Source organism: Anoplophora glabripennis, unplaced genomic scaffold (assembly GCF_000390285.2).
Source record: "Anoplophora glabripennis isolate ALB-LARVAE unplaced genomic scaffold, Agla_2.0 scaffold3, whole genome shotgun sequence".
NCBI lineage: Eukaryota > Metazoa > Arthropoda > Insecta > Coleoptera > Cerambycidae > Anoplophora > Anoplophora glabripennis.
The window spans coordinates 117,569-139,386 of NW_019416486.1; the positions used below are offsets into that span (position 1 = coordinate 117,569).

General features: G+C 34.0%; 3 protein-coding genes across 12 annotated transcripts in view; 1 reads left to right on the top strand and 2 right to left on the bottom strand.

Moving 5' to 3' along the window:
- The window catches only part of LOC108917494 (E3 ubiquitin-protein ligase Ufd4), a 41,133-nt gene extending 30,398 nt beyond the window's left edge, over positions 1-10,735 (top strand). For 5 of the 7 annotated variants that reach the window (XM_018724134.1, XM_018724142.1, XM_018724128.1 and 2 more), the window contains 5 exons: positions 3,080-3,757; positions 3,877-4,117; positions 4,173-5,321; positions 7,067-7,591; positions 9,742-10,735. In XM_018724134.1, coding sequence (XP_018579650.1) covers positions 3,080-3,757; positions 3,877-4,117; positions 4,173-5,321; positions 7,067-7,591; positions 9,742-10,024 — 2,876 coding nt within the window. In that variant the 3' untranslated portion in view covers positions 10,025-10,735. The remainder of the gene's footprint in view (positions 1-3,079; positions 3,758-3,876; positions 4,118-4,172; positions 5,322-7,066; positions 7,592-9,741) is intronic. The other 2 variants (XM_018724150.1, XM_018724183.1) reach the window with 1 other exon arrangement.
- A 3,253-nt stretch (positions 10,736-13,988) lies between these two features.
- LOC108917343 (transforming growth factor beta regulator 1) lies at positions 13,989-15,672 on the bottom strand. Of its 4 annotated transcripts, none has more exons than XM_018723919.1 (5): positions 15,508-15,672; positions 15,241-15,366; positions 14,893-15,103; positions 14,531-14,819; positions 13,989-14,468 (listed from the first exon to the last, which is right to left on the bottom strand). In XM_018723919.1, the coding sequence occupies exons 2-5, from the start codon at positions 15,358-15,360 to the stop codon at positions 14,078-14,080; spliced, it is 1,011 nt and encodes a 336-aa protein (XP_018579435.1). In that variant the 5' UTR covers positions 15,361-15,366; positions 15,508-15,672; the 3' UTR covers positions 13,989-14,077. The 4 variants fall into 4 exon arrangements, with proteins under 4 accessions (XP_018579435.1, XP_018579419.1, XP_018579411.1 ...); XM_018723903.1 differs by having other exon boundaries at positions 15,455-15,672; XM_018723895.1 differs by having other exon boundaries at positions 15,241-15,378; positions 15,455-15,672.
- Positions 15,673-18,035: 2,363 nt separating this feature from the next.
- Positions 18,036-18,784, bottom strand: LOC108917332 (trafficking protein particle complex subunit 4). The gene is made up of 2 exons (XM_018723884.1): positions 18,582-18,784; positions 18,036-18,532 (listed from the first exon to the last, which is right to left on the bottom strand). Exons 1-2 carry the CDS (start codon positions 18,754-18,756, stop codon positions 18,054-18,056), a joined length of 654 nt encoding a protein of 217 aa, XP_018579400.1. The 5' UTR covers positions 18,757-18,784; the 3' UTR covers positions 18,036-18,053.
- Between the last annotated feature and the right edge of the window lie 3,034 nt (positions 18,785-21,818).

Consider the following 21,818-nt stretch of genomic DNA (forward strand, 5'->3'; position numbering starts at 1 on the left):
TTCTTTTATTTTATATTTATGTTAGTATTTGACATTTTACGCAGTGTGGCATGAGCCAGAATGGTATTTATCATAGAAACATGGGGAGCAGAAATTTTTTAAGCATCTAGCTTTATTTCTTTTTCTTTTTCTTATCTCGAAAATTATGAACAAACGAAATATTTATAAAAACTGTGTGTAGGAATATTCTTCGAGTGTTTGGTTAAAATTTTGGGCTAGGTTGTGTGGGTCGTGCACCGTGTTTAGAAAAACCGCTTACAGAACACCTGCTCGGGCATAAAAAGTTTCGGTAAATTCCACAAAAAAGGGTAGAGTATCATCGAAACTGTGGGATGAAAGAACAATCTTTCAAAATGTTAACGAAATTTGCTTTGACGTCGATATTTTGAAAACAAAATGTGCCTGTAAAAACAACATTTACAAGACGTGCTAGATGCTTAAAAAATTTCTGCTTCCCATGTTTCTACGATAACTATCATTCTGGCTTATGCCACACTGCGTAAAATGTCAAATACTAAAAATAAAATAAAAAAAACATCCTACCTGACCTCATTTATTTTTTTAAAGAAACCTTATTGTTAATTCATAATAAATATTGTTTATCAACCAATTGTGCATTTTAATGAAATATTTGAAATTTGAAACATATACATAAGTCGACATTACAATATTTCGTTTGTTAATAATTTTTGAGATGAGAAAGAGAATAAAAAAAACTATATGGTGCGTTTTAAAAAAAATTACACGACGAGACTCGAACCACCGATCTCGTGACTGTCAGACACGAACGTTACCAACTAGGCCACCCTTCCAGTTGAAGAATCTGTCCCATCTAGTGGATTTAGCTGTCAGGTAAAACTTCAAAATCGATTATCTCGGGAATTTATGAACGTTGCGTCGAACTACTTCAGAAAATTCTTATTCAAGGTCCAAACTACACGTACCATAAATATCAAAAATTACAAAAATCCGGTTACCTTACCTTCTCCTTGTTAGTTCACTTTAACTAGGTCAATTTACAAACTAGTAAAAATGTTGATATTGACATACAGCTTGAATAGAATAATTGTCGTGACATATCTTGAAAATTTCTGAATTCATTTAAAACAGTATTGTTTAAATCTCCAAAATGGGAACATTCCAGGAAGGGAAGAATCCTTTTCAGGGAACATTTCCATATTTTGAATTTCCCGCCAAATCACCTTAGAAATTGTATTGAGATTATCTGTTTCAATTTTTGTATTTTTTTTGCATCAATGCATCATTAATATCTTTTCACGTTATTTGTACATTTTTTAAAAAATCTGTAGTTGGCAAGTTATTTAAAAAATAATAATTACAAATAATTGCTGTAAATACATGTTGAAACAATTTCCGAATTTCAAGATATCAAGTACCTACCTGCAAAGCCAAAAAATAAGTGTATAATATAATTAATTATAATCATTAGAGAGCGGACAATGTGTGTCTTTAACCCGAAGAATAGGTCAAATTGTGGTAGAGATGTGTACGCGTTCAAAAATGTATTGTGTATAAACTATGCAAAATATAATTATTATGTATAGCAAATATATCGTATTATCCTCGCGAAGATTTATACCCTTTATTTAAAATCCATAAATCATGTGTACAGGTTAAATAACGAGAAAATAATTAAGTTAATTTAGTTCAAAGAAATGAAATGACACTCGCGCCCATCTCTAGTCCATCCGTCGACATCGGTTGCGTTTATCGAATTCCTATTGGTCAGAATTCAAACTGCAGCCCTGTTATGAATGGAGCATGAGTTGGACTATTCTATCATGTCCGTCGCCTGAGGATATTCGTTACATTGACTCCTAATTTCCAATTAAAAGAACGACACTATTTTTAACCGAACTTTATTTAATAAATATGTATTATACAATTTCTGATTTTCTAAATATTTTATAACGCCTAAAAATGTATGTACCGTGGAATTTTCGTGAATTATCAAGTAAATTTCCGATGCATACCCGACACGCCACTGCGTCATGGGTAATGTATCTATGTTTATGAATGACATATCTATGTTCAAGGTTAAAGTCACAAATTGTCCGCTCTCTGATAATCATTAATGTTGCCACAACTTACAATAAGTACATACACATGTTCAAGTTAAAAAAAAAAACAAAAAACAGTGCAAGTGGTGGGAAATATTTCTGGGCAACTTCCCTTGGAAATATTTCCATGAAGAGTTTCCAAGAAAATATTCTCTGGGATTATTCACGAGGAACATTTGGCAACATTCCCGAAATATATTTTGGGAATATTTCCAAAAAAATATCTTCCCGGGAATTCCCATCCCTACTTTAGATCATAGCTTTTATAGTATTACTAGCAGTTTACCATTTATTTGTCATAAAGAACAAACTTTCCTATTGGCCAGTTTAAATTCAGTGTAGGTCTACTAAAATTCCGCAAAAAAAAAATAACAATATTCTTCTGCCTAAAATTGTTTAAAGCAAAATACATCTCATAGATATATTAATTGAAATGGTGACTATAAAATTCAGTCAAAATTATGAATTTAATATTGTAATTATCAAAGTCAAAAGTACTTGCAGACAAATTTCACAATTTCAAACATTTTTCTTTCTCTTTAAACAAAAATGTTACTACATAAACCATAGGGATTATTTATATTGCTGGACATACATATCTATACATTACAATGACTATAGATCACATGTTTACTTCAGCATGTTTTTTATAGAGTGACTCGAACTGTCAGAGTAGGATCACATTGTTTTTTACAAGTCTATTTCAAATTAATAACAATTCCCAACTTATTTGAGAAAATGTATAATATTGAATCTGTTTTTATTTACTATGAATTGCTTGTAAAATTGATAGCAACTATTTTTCTTTCAAAGAAATTCACAAAGTTTAGAACGGAGTGAAAACAAAACCTTTATGAATAAACTTCGTTCAACATAAAACAGCTATAACTTATTTATATAATGGATTTCCATTAATAAATTATTCTAATAAATCACCCTGCATAAATATGAATCTGTTCCGTTTACGCCTGTTTAAGCTCAACTTAATTAAAATTCAGTTCTGAACTTCTCAGGTCTGTTAGAGACGTTTGCTGCGTTAGCGCGCCGCCGCACCCTCGCTTCTGTGTCAGCAGCAAATGCTTCCAACACCAACACAAACAACTCGCAGAACACGGGCTCCAATGCCCAGAACAACCAGAATTCTGGTTCCATATTCCCCAGAGCACCCAACTCCGTGTCTAGTCTAGTACGCCTGGCGCTGTCTAGCAACTTCCCCAGCGGATTGCTGAGCACCGCACAGAGCTACCCCAGTTTATCATCGAGCAACAACGCGGCAAACCAGTCGGGTGGTATTTCCACCACTGCCGGGGCAGTTCAGGGCTTAAGCCAAGCTCTGACTATGAGTTTGACGTCAACCAGCAGCGATAGCGAACAGGTGTCTCTGGAGGACTTCTTGGAGTCCTGTAGGGCGCCTACTTTGCTTGCCGAATTGGATGACGATGAGGAAATGGGTGACGATGACGACAATGATGACGATGAGAATGAGGATGATGCTGACTACGAGGAGGTAATGGTGTCTAGGAATCTGTTGTCGTTCATGGAGGAAGAAAGTTTCGAGACGAGACCAAGCAAGCGGAGATCTTGGGATGATGAATATGTTTTGAAGAGGCAGTTCTCTGCTTTGATCCCTGCTTTCGATCCCAGGCCCGGTAGGACCAATGTTAATCAAACTACAGGTGAGTACTTGAGATAAAAATTATTATTGGCGCCATTTTCTTTTTTAACTGAAAAGTGAAGATTAAACACCGCATCATAAATGACAATTTCTTGTTGAAAATGAAGTTTTTTTTCTCAGATCTCGAAGTCCCTCCCCCAGGACAGGAAGAGAGCTGTTCTACATCGGAACATGAGCTCTTACCACAACCTAAGCTGCAGTTGATGTTAAAAGGTCCCAATATGCCTGGAATCTTAGACGTAGAGGTTGAACTGAGCGATCCTTCATGGACCATCTTCAGGGCTGTTCAAGAACTGATGCAACTGGCAGAATTCAGCTCGAAGCAGGAGAAGCTCAGAAGAATCTGGGAGCCCACATATGTGTAAGTAATAAATAATATTTTTTCTTGTGGTGTCTAAAAAAAACATTTTTTACAGGATTGTTTATAAAGAAGTGAAAGATGACGGTACATACGACACAGAAGAAGGTAGGGCAACGCCCGTCGCCACCCAGTACTCCAGAAGCGGCAGCAGCTCCGTAGCGGGAATGACCCTCTCTCCCAGCACTCCTGTACCTGGCACTCCATCTGTTTCGAGCTGCACCGTAGAAGACGTTCTGCAGCTGCTGCGTCACCTTTTCGTCATCATCACGACAAAGGAAATGGACCTGAACACCCTGGATCACCCAGACATATCTCCGGAGGAATTCTCCAGCAAAAAAATCACAAACAAACTGCTACAGCAAATACAAGATCCGCTGGTGTTGTCCAGTTCCAGCCTGCCCACGTGGTGCGAGGAATTGAACCATTCGTGTCCCTTCCTGTTTCCTTTCGAGACGAGGCAGCTATATTTCAACTGTACTGCATTCGGTGCCTCTAGAAGCATCGTCTGGTTGCAGACCCAAAGAGATGTCACAATGGAGAGACAGAGGACGCCCGGTTTGTCCCCGAGAAGGGACGATCCTCACGAATTTAGAGTCGGACGGTTGAAACACGAGAGAGTTAAAGTACCAAGAGGAGAACAGTTGCTCGACTGGGCCATGCAAGTAATGAAAGTGCACGCGGACAGGAAGTCCATCCTCGAGGTGGAATTTGCAGGGGAAGAAGGCACCGGTCTTGGACCCACCCTGGAGTTTTACGCGTTGGTAGCTGCTGAGGTGCAGCGTCGTGACTTGGGCATGTGGATATGCGAGGACGAAGCCATCAACTCTAACAAGCCTGTGGATTTGGGCGAGGGACTGAAACCACCCGGTTACTACGTGCGGAGGGTGTCGGGCCTGTTCCCAGCGCCTCTCCCACAGCACTCTGATATTTGTGATAAGGCCGTAAGGCACTTCTACTTCCTGGGGGTATTCCTCGCAAAGATTCTCCAGGACAACAGACTGGTCGACTTGCCCCTGAGCAAGAGCTTCTTGAAGTTGATGTGTCACGGGGAGATCCAAAACACTGTGAACGAGAGGATCGGTTTCACAGGAGGGAAAAAAGCCGCTGAAGAGGACGTGATGACCTCCAGTTTCATATCCGAGGAGAGCGAGAAAGAGCTGGAATTGGACCCTCCGAAAATCATAATGGAAGAGAAACGACCCTGGTATTGTTCAAATCATTTTTATTTTTAGTTTTAAAAACAACGGCAAAGGTCCAGTCAATTTTGGTCAGTTATTGAAAATTTTTAAATTCAAAAATTATATTTTCTTGAATTGGTGACCTGAATTAATGATGACGGTCATTTAGCAAAAATTAACAGTCAGTGACCATGACTGGGCATATTAAAAAATGACCAACTATTTAAATTACCAATTTTTTCTGGTATTCCTAAAAACTCCTTTAAAAACTTTTCTTTAGTTTAGTGTGGAGTTACTTAGGAGAATGCATTTACCAAAATGCAAAAAATGCGCCATAAAAGCATAAAATCTGATTAGAAATAAAAATTATTCAAACGTTGATAAATATATAAATATGGGAAGCAAAATATTAAACACCAATTCAATAAAAATAATGTCAAATTCAAAAATTGACAAAAAATTACAAAGTGACTGGTCACATTGTTCGGTAAGTTACCGATGTTAAATGACTGGTCAGCTATGGTCACTAATTTTGATCAATTTGGTCATTTTCGAATGTGACCGATCATTTGTTGTGGGCTCTTTAGTCATTACCAATTTTAAATATTTAATGGTTATTTTCACTGTGACGAGCACTTATGGTCACTGCCTGATCATTTTTGCTAAGTGATTGCGTTCACCAGTCACTTTAAATATTCGAAGGTCATTTTTGAATGACCATTTATGGTCACAGACTGGTCATTTTGGTAATTTTTGGTAATTCCATCATTATTCATTATAAATATTTGGTTATTTTTTAATGCCACTGGCCACTGGCCATTTATAGTCACTATCTGGTCATTTATACTAGTCATTTTAAATATTTAACGGTCATTTTTGGTAACTGCCTTAATTCGTCATATTAAATCTTCGATAATCATTTTTGAATGTGACCAGTCATTTGAAGTCACTGCCTGATCATTTTTGCAGAATGATTGCGTTCGCCAGTCCCTTTAAATATTCAAAGGTCATTTTTGAATGACCATTTATGGTCACAGACTGGTCGTTTTTGGTAATTCCATCATTATTCATTATAAATATTTGGTTAACGTGACCACTCGCTTATAGCCATTTTGGTCTTTTTGAGGAGTGACTGCCAGCTGCAATTCTTTTAAATATTTTAGTGCATTTTTTAATGTGACAGTCACTGTCATCAGTCATTGACATTGGTCATTTCGATCATTTTTGATGACTAGTCATTTCAAATTTTCTATTGCAAATGGTCATGTAGATCACTCATCATTTTTTTTAAATAAACATTTTTTTCCTACACAACATTCAACTTTTTTTTTATAAAATTACTTTTATAGACACATAGACAATATAAGTATAGCTCACTATAACAAATACATAGATTGCTTTTCTTACATGAAAATGTATCTGTAACAGGTACAGCAATATCCTGGGGGAGGAGGACCTGTTCGACATCGACCCCATAAGGGNCTGCAATTCTTTTAAATATTTTAGTGCATTTTTTAATGTGACAGTCACTGTCATCAGTCATTGACATTGGTCATTTCGATCATTTTTGATGACTAGTCATTTCAAATTTTCTATTGCAAATGGTCATGTAGATCACTCATCATTTTTTTTAAATAAACATTTTTTTCCTACACAACATTCAACTTTTTTTTTATAAAATTACTTTTATAGACACATAGACAATATAAGTATAGCTCACTATAACAAATACATAGATTGCTTTTCTTACATGAAAATGTATCTGTAACAGGTACAGCAATATCCTGGGGGAGGAGGACCTGTTCGACATCGACCCCATAAGGGCCGGCTTCCTCAAACAAATTAAGGAAATTGTGAAACAGAAGCAGAGAATCATGCAGGACCACTCGGCCTCCCCCGAAACCAAGTCCCACCAGATCCAGAACCTCAGCCTGAACCACTCCTCGGGCCCCGTTCTGCTGGAGGACCTGGCCCTCACGTTCTCCTACTTACCCAGCTCGAGCATTTACGGATTCACGTCTGTCGACCTGGTAAGCAACGGTGCCGACATTGAAGTCAATATAGAGAACGTGGAGGAGTACGCAGAGCTGACCACGCAGTTCTGCTTGGACAGGGGTATAGCAAGGCAGTTGGAGGCATTCTACAAGGGTTTCTCGATGGTGTTTCCGATGGAGAAGTTGGCGGCGTTCAGCCCCGATGAGATGTGTGTGATGCTATGCGGCGATCAGAATCCCGAGTGGACCAAAGAGGATCTCATTAATTATACGGAACCCAAGCTGGGGTACACGAAGGACAGGTGAGTGGTTTTCCTATTGCTTATAAGTGTGAATAAATTGCAAATAATAAAAATTTGTATTGTTGTACCATATAACCCAATCAATAGGTAAGAGAGCTTACAAAAAATACCACGTGGAAACAAAAAATATGGTGATATAGGAAAAAAAATTCTAAGAAAGGTAGTGTATTTTTCCTGTGGCGATAAACGGCGGAATTAACCTAAAAAAAATCATAAAAGTCAAAGAATGGTTTTTTGCTAATAAAAAAAAAACTATCGATTCATATTTTTAAATATATCGATTGCTATATTACTTTTAGAGATACATCGAAAAAACCGTCAAAAATCGACTTTTTTTGTTTTTGCTGTATCTCTTGCAAATTAAGATTTTGAAACTTGTTACTTGCTGTAACTGTAACCCTTGGCAAGCAAAAAAGTAAGTTTTTTTTTAAATAAAAATATTTTCGAGATCGATTTTTCGAAAAAAAAAGTCATCTTGAAAATCGGCTCTTCTTGCTCGCGTAAAAATGTCAGCAATCGATTCCTGTAATAGATATTATCGAGAAATGAAAATCGAAAAAGATATTCAAGAAAAATGCGACCAAAAAATTTTTACTTTTTTCAAAGGCATCTTTGGACACTTGAAATGAATAAAATTGTTATCACTCTTTTTTACCATGAAAGTACAACTCTTAAGGAAAACATGAGCCCTGATTCGTTTCTCTACAACTATTTGTCGAGCAAGAATATTTTTTAAAGCCACTGTGATATTCGTAATCCTGGTAATTTTTCACGAATTTAAAAAAAAATTGTTCTAGGACCATTTTTAGCCGAGATATCGTTTTTTTTTTAAATTCATAACTTTATAAACATTAAAGCTTGAAATTTCGGTAATAAATCAATCAACCCTTAAACTTCATAATAACGGTTAAAGATATCGAAAAAAATCATTTTATAGTAATTTTTAACCCTTTAAAAAACGTCCTCGAATACATTTTTATGCCTGGAATGTGGTGAGGGAAATAAGACGTTCCGAGACGTCAAATCTTAACTGCCCGAAAATTTTGCGATATCTCCGGTAATTGTGAACCAATTTTAAAGTTTTTTTTTTTAATCTGGGGTAGCGCATGAAAATAACAACTGTACTGTCCATTTTGCAATAATTAATTATTAATTTGTTATACACTATTTTGTAAAAAAAAAATGTATAAAGTTTATTTTGAGAATCGAGTGTTTTAATTTACTTACCTGTTTTAAAATGTAATATGTAATTTAATGTTAAACAATAATACTATTATGCATATTACATCCAAAAACTTGATTCTCATTAAAATAAACTTTATACATAAAAAATATGTCATTTCCTGAATTTTTTACATAAAAATATTGTTTTTTAAGAAAATTGTTTATTGGTACCATTGTGAAAAATTATTTCTCGAAAAAATTCGAAAAATTTTTTTTTTACAAAATTAATAGTTTATAACAAATTATCAAATTAATAATTAATTATTGCAAAATGGACCGTGCAGTTGTTATTATTTTCATGTGTTACCCAGACTAAAAAAAAAACCTTAAAATTGATCCACAATTACCGGAGATATCACAAAATTTTCGGGCAGTTAAGATTTGATGTCTCGGAATGTTTCTATCTTATTTCCCCCACCACATTCCAGGTGTAAAAATGTATTCCAGGACGTTATTTAAAGGGTTAAAAATTACTATAAAATGCATTTTTTTACTGTTTTCTTCTATTTATAGCAAATTCAAATTTCGTTGGTTTTTTTGCAAGTATTTAAACAAATTGTTAATGGATTTTAATTTAGCAGGTCTCAGTATAAACAAAAGCAAAAACTCCTATTGGAGAATGCTTTTTAATACAGCCAGAAAACACTATTTTTGGTAATTTTTACATTATAATCATTGTTTAAACAATGATCTTGTTGTTTTAAACCGATACTTTCTGGGAAATATTATTTCTTTTTACCCAAACTAACGATTAAACCAAGTTTCAATCTGAAACGAATTACCTTTTGATTTACATGTATTACAAATTTCTTTTACTAGGCTATTTATTTAAAGCGCTAAATATATGTAAATATAATTATAAATTTAATATTAATGACATTAAAACACTACTGATGTATATATGTTGTTTTCGATTTCTTTTCCAGTCCGGGCTTCTTGAGATTTGTCAACGTTCTCGTTGACATGTCGCCCGAAGAAAGGAAAGCGTTTCTACAGTTCACGACGGGGTGCAGCTCTCTTCCGCCGGGCGGTCTGGCAAACCTGTACCCGCGCCTAACCATAGTCCGCAAGGTGGATGCTGGTGAAGGTTCTTACCCCTCCGTTAATACGTGCGTTCACTACCTGAAACTCCCCGACTATCCCACAGAAGAAATCCTAAGGCAGAGACTATTAGCGGCCACTAAAGAGAAAGGTTTCCACTTGAATTGAACTATTTTAACTGAAGTAATTGTACCGTAACCACGTTGATTTGTCTGTGCATAGATATGACACAATTTTGTGCTTAACGTGTACGGATGGTGCACGTTAGTTTAGCATACATTTTTTACGTTTTTAAGAGTATCATGTTTATTTGAACGGTGCAGCAGTTGCGTTTGTGCTTGTATTTATTCACGACTTGTCAGCGTGTGAATCCACGTTTAATTCTTTGATTAGGATGCTGTAATTATGATTGAAGATGAAACTGTTTTGAGGGCGTACTGAGGATTTTTGTATTATTTGTATTCTAATTACCGTATTTTGAATTCTTAGGCAAATTTTCAAGTATAAATATATATATTTACCTTAAAAAGAATATAAAGTGTTTAAAATAGCTAATAATATTTATATGAATTTAGCGTCTCTTGTTATAAACATCGAGTTTGCCGAGAGATCTTAGTGATAAATAGAGAGTTTAATTATGACCAAATTTCTAAGGATTATGATTATGTAATTTTATTTCCTCAATTATTTACAGTTATATATGAATATATATATGAACACACGAGTAGTGCACATTTCTTTGGGTCTTTTTGGTTTTAGTTTTAATTTTTTGCTTAAAACTACTTTTCTGCTACACTACATAACAATATTATATTGTAGAGAAATGTCTGTATGTATTTGATGTTAAATACGTTATAACAATAAAAACTTCTCTTAAAATTCCCGCTTTTATTATTTCACCTTATCCAAAAAGAAAAAAATTAGTTTTAAAAAGTACGTATTTTATCCTCATTTTTACTTTATTTTAAAGTACTGGTGTTAGAACGCCCCTCTAGGTTGGAAAAAAGGTGTTTTTTCAGGAATTCTCAAGGAAAAATCAATAGTCAGGAACAAAAAGACTTATCTTTTCAGGTAATATTGTCAATTTTCTCAAACAATTTGGTTACAAAACGCAGATTTTCTATAAAATGGAGTTAGTTTGAAATTCCCATTACTCTTTGTTGTTAAGAAAGTAATTTGCCACTTTTGAACAAGCAGCGTCGTAAATTACAAATTTCTTTACACCAAAAAGTTGAGTTTCAAACTAACTCCCATTTTATAGAAAATCTGCGTTAAAATGAGGGAAAGTCTTGTTATTATTGGTTGGGGGGGGGGTATTTTTTTAAATAGGGTTTACGGAACTTTAAAAAAATAGAATAGGGACCTGTGGGCTTTGTATCGCGTTTTTAGATATTTTTTAACCGGTTTAGGGCGCCATCCGCTACTTAAATAACAGAAAAAATGAGATTGGGATGCTGGGAGTACGTTTGGTTAACACTGGATGTAAATGCGTATGAGCTAGATATGAATGTAATTTTGCGACATAAGTTCTGACCCTAAATTTTGTTCCACGATTGATTTTGATGGTTGAGCTGGCTACGACATATCTTTCTTACCCCCGTGAAGTTATAAAAAATTTCTATGAAAAATTAATACTAGAATAACGAAAAATATTCGTACAAATAAACAAACTAGGTGAATATATACTGACATGCAAATACACTAAAATTGTCTGTTGATTTGGGCGTTCAAACTGTAGTGAAAAAATAATGTAATGACTAAGTTCGATTTATGTTTAATTTGAGGTGACTAGACTTTAAGTAATACCTGACTATCGTTGGTGGACAAAACTTACTCTACGGTAACTAACACGACAAGAAGAATACGTTGTACGTTTTTCAGCTAACACTTGGTGAATGAAGTATACTCGAGCTTGCGATGTCTCTGGGTGGCACCTGGCTTCTTGCTACCCTGAAGATTGTGATGTTAATCCTTTGGAAGTCGGCAACACACATACAACACAACACTAGGAAATGGGAGGTAGGTTTTCTTTATAAATGAAAAGACATTGTTAATGGAAATAACACTTTGAACCCAGAGATGGCTTGCGCAGAAAAGAGTGAAGAAAGCGCTTAGGTTAGCTCGAGAGTGTGGTAAGTTGGTTAGCAACTAATTGTAAGTTTATGTATTGGTGAAAAGTTCATAACACAGTCACTGTTTGCTTACAAAGTTTGTTTACTTTGCTGATACTTATAACTTCGATATCGAGAAACGGTTTTGTACACGGCATTCATTGATTTTGTTCTATGTTAAATACTTTGGCAAATAGTTAAACTGTCAAATGATTGTTGGCTTAGGTGAATGTTTGCAAAGTTGTCACTGTGTGAGCGATTGTACGACGATTGAATGTTTGGTGGTTAATTGTGGTTTGCAAAGTATCATGGGTAGTTTGATACTGTTGTTTGATAACTATGATTGGAGAGACTGTGGCGTGCGTTAGCAACTAACTGAATGCTCCACGGATTTTCAACTAACTCGGGCATGACGATGCGCACTTTTATATATTTATCTGAGGTAGACGTAGGCTCTGCCTACTACGTATTCCGCTTTCCTGCGCGTTCATTGGTTTGAGCTTAAATAATAAATTAAAAAATAATTGCTGATTTAGTGAACATTCAAAAAAAAGTATCAAAAAAGGACAAAAAATTTAGCACACGTTCCCTGAGTTTTCAGATCATAGGAAGCTAAAGCTCAAAAAACTATGCCCAATGCTGTAAATCCCATCAAAATCAGTTGATCCGTTCTAGAATATTGTTGATGAAAAGTTTCGAAAAAAGTTTTTTTTTTTCTTTAGAAACAACATTTGAATTCCTAGTGAAATTGAGATTTGGTACAGCTATCTTGAGCATTTTGCAGCGTGTAATTTGAACTAAAATAATTACCCGGGGAAAAAAATTACAGATAATTTTATATACAAGCGTACGTATTGCGTATTTTATATTGTTATATAAATTATATATAGTTACAGATGATTTTATAATCATATATAAATGTATTGTATTTATTTTTATTTGTAAATGCACACTTTTTGAAGTATTTTTGATAGCGCAAAAAAAAATTTTTCTCAAGCCCTGAATTTTGCAACCCCTGGGAATTTGCTACCCCGGGCACTAGCCCCTAGTGTAAATCCAGCGCTGTACATACCTACACACATATTTTTTATGATTTTTAGGCCCGGTACTTTGAGTCTCTGTTAAGCCTTGGTTAAGTTTAAGTAATCACATGATTAGACTGAACATATACTGATTTTTTTATAAAAGTATATTCACAGTCTAATCGCCTGATTAGTTACTCAAGTCTTAACCGAGACTCAAAGTACCGGGCCTTAAAATGTCTATTAAAAATAAAGAATATATTGAAATAATAAAAATTTTTGCAAAATATCTATGTAGGAAATAACAAATTTAAAAAATTCAGCCGAAAAAAAAAATTTAATCTACCGCTGTGTCACGACAGTGACAAGAACTAGATTTCTTGTTACAGTCACTGCTCAGGATTACTCAACACTGAGTCTTCCATCCAGCATTTGTACTTAATTCTTAGGTAATCATTCGATTTTTGAAGTGTCCCTGAACCAAGTATTCGAATAAAAATATTCTGTTTTTCTCGTCACGAAGAGTGAAATTCTCAACTTTTTTATATGAAGAACATATGGAGTTGGGGAAGTGTTTATTCGAACTTTTTTTTGAAATTGAACACATTTTAAATTATTTTGCACAATGAAACAATTTTTGTGATAATGTATGAACATTGTTGATGTTACACAAATTTCGAGCCTCTATAATTTTATAGATATTCGCAAATTGTCACATAAATTTGGTTCATTTTGTAAAATAATTTGAAATACGTCCACTTTGAAGAAAGTTAGTTCGAATAAATACTGACTCATTCGTTTATCACGACTGAGAATTTCAGGAAAGTATAATTTTGAACTGTCAATACCTCGAAAATAGTTAAAAGTATAAAAAAAAATATTTTAAATAGAAAAGGACAATTAAAAATTAATTCCAACATCAAAACTAGAAGAAAAATGAAACAGAGCACCACGTGACACTATTTTCAGTTGTTTAAGTGAAAAACACATTTGGCAATATATTTGACCACTTGTATATTTCTGAGATAAAAAAAATCAGTATATATTTATTTCTAAGACAGCAGTTACTATAATAAATACAAGTTATCTTAAAACATGTGCCCACTATCTTTACCATCTCCGTATTCATCAGGTTTCTGCAAAACATCTGGAGCCATCTTATATTTACAAAAACTGATGCAACGCTGTAGGTGTTCATAGCTCAAACCCGCATCGTTATCTTCCGAGCAAGGTTCGGCATTTTTGGAGACCTCAAACTTAGTCCATTTGTAGTAAATGCATTTCCTGGTTCCCGGGGAACTCTGGAGGAGATGTAAGACTATAGGATGGGTCAAACCAAAGAAATCGTTGCCATGTGGTCGGGTACTGACGACATGCAGAGACAAAGCATCGTTGATTTTTTGCAGGAGTAGGGAATGACATACATCAGGTGTGTCACCGATTATCGGCGGACAGTTGTCATCCGAAGCTATTTCAAATCTGCAATAATAATAGAAGAGAAAGTATAAAACGAAATTGTTTATAATATGGATAACTATTACCTCGGTGAATCATTCACATCTGAAATTTTACAGGTGTACATGCACTTCTGTGTAGGATCTTTCAAACTGCCATAAAATCTTGTAGAAACGTATCCCACAGGGTAAATGGCATCCTCAGAATGAAACTCCATTCTATCAGATACTACTTCACCCAGCGAGTGCACTGTTAAACGTCCTAACTCGATTGGAAAAATGGGTCTTCCATTATTATCAACGGGTATTGGTTGAACAATTTTCTTTTTGTTTTTTGAAGGATTTTTACGAGATTTCATTAAAGATGATCTTCTTTCTAAATAAAATAAATTTTAACATCACATATTCATGTGGCAATCGTCAAACTGTTTCTTCTGTCAAGAAATTACCTATAGACTCTAAATGAAGTTTCTTTTTAGTCTTTTTACTGTCGATATTATTTGTACGAGAAAGGGGCCCATCTTTTGCAGTATTCTGAACTTCCAAAGCTATTTGTGGCTCATATTCACATAATTTTCTCAACAAAAATTTCCTTTCTTCTTTTCTAATAATAATATTTATTTGTACTTCCTCCAATTCATCCACCAATGCTGCATTTTCCTTAAAAGAATATATAAAACCGTAAATATTTATACTATCTAAATATGACGAGGTCATCTCTTTTGCATTAGATATATAAAAATAAAATCAGTCTGTAACTATATGTAAAATTAAAAAAAAATGCCAATAAAACTTACATGCACATATTCCCTAATCATCTGTTTCAACAGTAACAGTTTCTGTTTATATTTTCCGGGTGATTTTTCATTTCTTTGCATTAATCTCATATTGTAGTTGTAAGCCATTTTTTCACACATACAAAACTGTAAATTACACTTATAATAATAATAATTATATAAACACAAACTCTATTCTCTATATCATACACATTTAAATATATATATAACAGACCGATAAATACTGATCCTGATAAATATAAACTGTACTTAAGTCAGTGTTATAACCTAAATAACCTAATTTATGAATATAAACAAAAATAACAAAATTGGTGTCAAGAAACAACTGAACTGAACACTGAACCACAAATTGCACTGGTACTGGCACAAAATATATAATAGGGTACTGGATTAAACAAAAAATCATCCAATTAATTTTTCGATTCGTGAAGTGGAATGTTAACTTATGTTGATTGGTCAATCACGCTGCATTCCAAATTTTCATGGCGCCATCTATCGCTCAAAAACTGCACTAAATTGCGGAAGAGCCCACAGTATACTAAATTGATTAGTATACTGTTTTAATGCATAGATGGCGCTTTCTTAATAACATGAACTGTATATTTTGTTGAATGAGAAATTCTCACTCAAATGAACATTTTTCTTATTTAACGGGTCAGTTGCAGAGAAACCGACTATCCCAGCGTGTTCAGAGGCCCCAGTTGCAGTTGTGTGCGGTACCGCACTGAGATGAGCACTAATTTTTTGACAATTTTCATGACCGATCCATTGATTTTCTAAAAAGTTTTGCGATTCAAAAAAAACTGAAAAAATTCCGGTGCACTTTAATTTTTGGAAAATTTTCGTGCTATTAGAAATCTAATCACTTTTTCGATCAGTCAAGTGGAATGCGTTCACCTTTGTCGATTGACCAATCAATAGTGATGCAATATCATTTATCTAGGTAGTGATGAGAGATCTCGAATGAAAAATCGAGTGATACTCGATTTTTAAAAGTTCTTGTCCTCGAATACGTTCTGAAAGTAGTTCAATACTTTTAGTTCTCGTGTCCACTGAAATATTTCATCAAGAGTTCTCGATAGTTACCAGACTACCTGTATAATAATCATCTTTTGATTTATCATATTGAAATAATCAGAAGAATTTGAATGCTTTTAGTTCTCGGTGGTTAGTTAGCAAATAGCATTCACTAAAATCAAACGGATGACTCGTAAACACAGGGAATTTCAAATATATATATACAGGGTGGCACTAAAGTATGGAAACCCCTGAATAACTCGTCAGGAGTGCATTTTCTTGAAAAATGATATAAACAGAAGTTTTAGGATTTTTCCCTGGCTATTCAATGGCCCCCTTGTGTTCGACCTTGACCTTCGAGGTGATTTCAAGGTCAAAATTATTTTTTCAAATGAGCCCCTATTTTTTATTATGGATTTGGAAAGAGCAGGAAATTTTACGTTCAAGTATGACCTTGACCATATCCTTGACCACGACCTTCAAGGTCACTCAAAGTTGTTTTGTCAACAACTTTACGTTCAAATTGTCCGCCATCTTGAATTAGGAAGTTTCAAAAACCGATTTCCGATTCTTAATCAGCGACCACAAAAACCCCCGTATACCAAATTTGGCGAAAATTGGTTGATTTTTTAAGAATATTGTCCGCCATCTTAGATCCGCCATCATGGATTGCGAATTTTCAAAAACCGATTTACGATTCTTAATCAGCGACAACAAAAAAAAAACCGTATAACGGGCCAGGTAATCTCCTCGCCTTAACTGACTGGAATCACTAGCTACTTTACAGAAGCCGAAATTTTTTTTAATTCTTCAAGGTCAAGGTAAAGGTCGAATACAAAGGCGCCATTGAATAGCCAGGGAAAAATCCTAAAACTTTTGTATTTAACATTTTTCAAGAAAATGCACTCCTAACGGGTTATTCAGGGATTTCCATACTTTTGTGCTACCCTGTATATCTACACATATACAGGGTGATTCAAGTTTAATCTGGATAACTTCAGGAATCCATAGAACAGGTTAAAATAATATTCATTAATGATATAAACTTATTTCCTAAATCGCACCGTTTCGGAGATAGAGGGCATTGAAGTAGGAATTTTGTTCTCATTTTCCCCCCATAAAACAGCTGCACAGCACCTTAGCCTAATTAATTTTGAAACTTTTTCGTCTCTTTTTTTTTCAGTATTTGGCCTTGTTTTTGCGATATTCAATGAAATTAGTGACGGTGTAGTGTCCCAGCCACATAAATTGTATACAGATGATTCAGGTTTAATCTGGATAACTTCAGGAATCGATAGAACAGGTTAAAATATTGTTCATTCATGATATAAACTTATTTCTTAAATAGTACTGTATCGGAGATAGAGCACGTTAAAGTAGGAATATTTTTTCCGTTTTTCCCTCAGAACTTTTGAACGTAATAATAATTTTGATGTTATTCACAAACGTCAGTTTATAGAAATCACAGGTTTTTCATAGGTTGCTATAACGTTAAATGAAATTTACGCGGCTGGGGCGCTACCTCGGTTAGGAGGGAAAAACGGGAAAAAAATTCCTTTTTCAATGCTCTCTATCTCCAAAACGGTACGATTTAGGAAATAAGTTTATATCAGGAATGAACATTATTCACTTCAAATGCCATTATGTCATACCTTGTTCCAAAACTTATGTTTAGTAGATTGTTTTAAATGTTTTTTCAATTCTAAACTATTTTATTCAACTAACAAGGTCTACGTTTATTAATATTTGAGTGCATATCATAAAATATAAAAATAAAATTAAATAAAGAATAATTTTCATATATTAGCAATTCCAGATTTTTCTATTTGTTCAAGTATGCTTTTTAAATTACTATCAAACAATTCACACCTTATAGGCATTTCTAATGAATAGAATGGATTTTTTAAAGCATAATCTGCATAAATTTCATAAATTCGCTTTAAAAACATTTCAACCCCTACTTGCTGAGGATCAGAAACCACCATTATTTTAACACCGGTTAAAGTCTGAAAGCAATTAAGGCGAAATGTGTCTGCTTCTAAAACTTCTATCCCCGACGACTTCGGCTCTGGACTAAGCTGACTTGCGATGGCAAATAAGGGGTAGAACATACTTGCCAAAAAGATTTTCTCATTTGTCGTCATCTTTGGTCTACCAAATTTTAAAGTAACTGGATAATTTTCTTTGTTTTGTAAAAATTTCATGGCATCTTGACCATCATCCATTTGGCAACCAGTTACTGGTACACCATTCACCGCATACAAGACATGACCAACTAAAACAGATAAAAGCTATAAGCCAGTTTTTCTTTTTTACCTATTTACCATTTATTCCATCTCTCTGCCCAAATTCAACAATTATCTTTTTATTTTCTACTTGAAGTTTTATATCGAGTGGATACGGAAATTTTCTTTCATTTTCTATCTTTGGAACATTGTTATCGTAATTGAATATTAATCCTCCTGATTTAGAAACTATGTAAATTCCATAGATAACCATTTCCTTGAAATTTCAACGTCGAAAGATCACTTAATACAATCAATACATAAGTTATTACCTATTTCTAATTTCTATTATTTCCTATGTTTATGTTGCTATTCCAGATTCCTAACTATTTAACCTAACCTAACTTTTATTACGATGATTTCTGACATATGAAATTGAAATGACCACAGATACAGAACACAGAATAGTCATATCATACTAATGTGCATAGAAAATATAGTACTAACGTTAGTACTATATTTTCTATGCTAATGTGTTAACTATAAGGGATTTTTCGCGACTGAACCGACTGAAATCGTGATAGCGTATCTTATACATATAAACAATAATCGTATGTTCTAATGATTCTCTAATGCATTAGAGTACAGGGTCGTCGGTCAGTAAAATTCCAACCTATCCCACAGACAAGACAATAATTGCATGAAACAACTACTCTGTTGTATTTTTGTTTCAGATTTATTTAGATTTATTTTCGTTCCGGAAACTGGGGTTGTTAGGTTCTTCCATTATTCTATGGCTAGAAATTGGCCTCAATGATTTGGGATCGAGGGGGATTATCCCTCTTTATCCTGCCTCATCTCGTGTAGGCCTGCACAGCCTTCGTAGGTGGGCCCCATCCGTCGTCTACCCCGACCGCAAATGCGGCCGGTGTAGGCGCTTTGTGGGACCTCCTTTTGTCCTGGCTGGGCCCCGCCGGCTAGGGCCCTTTCTTCTGACGCTCTTCTCCTTCGAATAGCTTCAAATTGAAGTTAGAATTGTTAGTTCTAATCTTTCTGTATAGATGGCGTGGCGATACTAAAACATTTTTTGTTACCTGTAACGTACAGTGTTGCCAGGTGTGGCGCTTTAGCGCCAAAGTGGCGCATTCAAATCGTAATAAGCGCTTTAATTTGTTCATGAAGCACCTGGCGCTCAAAGGTGGCGCTTGTTATTTATAACCAATAGCTAAACTCCATATTCTGCAGTGACTTTATGTAAGTATATTAAGCTACCGATCCATATAAAACACATGGTGAATTATCTTGAACCGGTACGTTTGGTATATACCAATCATAGAAAATGGAATATTAACATAGAATGAAATCTGATATACAACAACCTATACCATTTGCATACNATACCAATGCAACAGTTGAAAGAATTTTTAGCACAATGAATATCACCAAAAATAAAATGAGAAATCGAATGTCCTTACCATTGTTAAATGCTATAATACGACTGAAAGTATTTTTCTATAATGAAGGTACCTGCTGTAATTCCTACAAAACGCATGTTACAAAAATTTAATAACAATATGTATTTAAATAATGGACCCAATGAAGATGTTTTGTCATTTATTGAATTCATAGAAGAGGATGACAGAATACCCAGTACTATCACTGCCTGACTCGTGTTAAAATAAGTAGATTTTTTTGTATTAAAACAAAGTAGTGAGATAGGAACTAGTAAGACAGAGGTACCTATACTAGCTATAATAGACTTTGAATACTTTGTTGTTTTTAGTTCATAATACAGGTTATATGTACTATACTACTATATAACAATTTTTATAATTTTATTTCTAAAATATTTTATTTTATATACTTTTATTATAACGGATGTCTCCTAAAGAACGCCTCAAGCCATTAGTCCGTTATTTATAACCCGATTTTTATAGGCTTCCTCTACAGGATGTTACACACATCATCATGGGTATGGTATCGCCTGTGGGTATCGCCGAAGAATTTTTATAAAAAATAGTAAATCGTTATTAAAAAATTAGATTTAAATAAAATTTTCAATGCCCTGTACCAAAAAAATTAAGCCGTTGTGGACATATTTTCATATGAACTTTCATTATAAAATGACGAGGAATCACCTTGCACGTCATTAAAGAACACCCTGTATAATCGGCAACCTTTCAAAATCGGACTATAAATAACGAAGTTATATCTTGAATAGTTTTTAGGAGACACACAGTATACGTTTGTATGCTTCCAGTGCAATGATAAATAAGATATGCCAAACATGTAACATACGATATATGTTATATATCGTTACATTGTTTATTTTTATATATTAGTATTAAAAAATTACCTAAGAAAATGTTTCTTTTTTTTGCAAACCTTTAATTTCATTTCAACCATTGTTTTTAGAAAAACAATGTTTCAACTAATAAATTTTACATGAATGCATAGAAAACTCAAAGAAGTTTTTCTATTTCCAAATAGATGGCGCTTGGTGGCGCAATAAAATGTCAAAACTGGCGCAGGAAAATTAGCAACACCTGGCAACACTGGCAACGTAAGGAAATACAGTCCATCTGAAAGATCCTTGAGTAATTTTTGTAATATAAAGTTTTTCCCTATATTTACTTGTTTTCGAGATATGTCGACTTCAATATGCAATGTATGCTATAACAGGAAAATCTAATATTTTATCTAAAGCACACCGAGACAAAATATTCTTTTAAAATATTATAATGACTATTCACACCACATACTAACAAACAATAAATTAAAAAAAAAACAAATGATCAACTACAGAAAAAAAATTGTACAATGGTAAATCGTATAACTATAGTATAGTTAAATTGAAAGACGCAAACTGATAAAACTGTAATTATTGGAAAACTATAATATGTGTCATCCGTCATTTTTATTTTAAACAAACGGCATGACCTATGCCTGCATTTTTTAATAACATTTGATACAATGTGGTTCGTCTCTGATCCTTATATAAGATTTACCATTGTACAATTTTTTTTTCTGTAGTTGATCATTCGTTTTTTTTATAATTTATTGTTTGTTAGTTAGTATATATTGCGAATAAAGCCATTATAACAATATTTTACAAGATTATTTTGTCTCGGTGTGATTTAAATAAAATAATAGATTTTCCTGTTATATCATACCTACATTGCATATTGAAGTCGACATATTATCTCGAAAACAAAAAACAAGTAAATATAGGGAAAAACTTTATATTACAAAAATTACTCAAAATTTAACGATCTTTCAGATAACCCCAATTTCCGAAACTAAAATAAATTTCTTCATTTCGGATATATTGGCAGC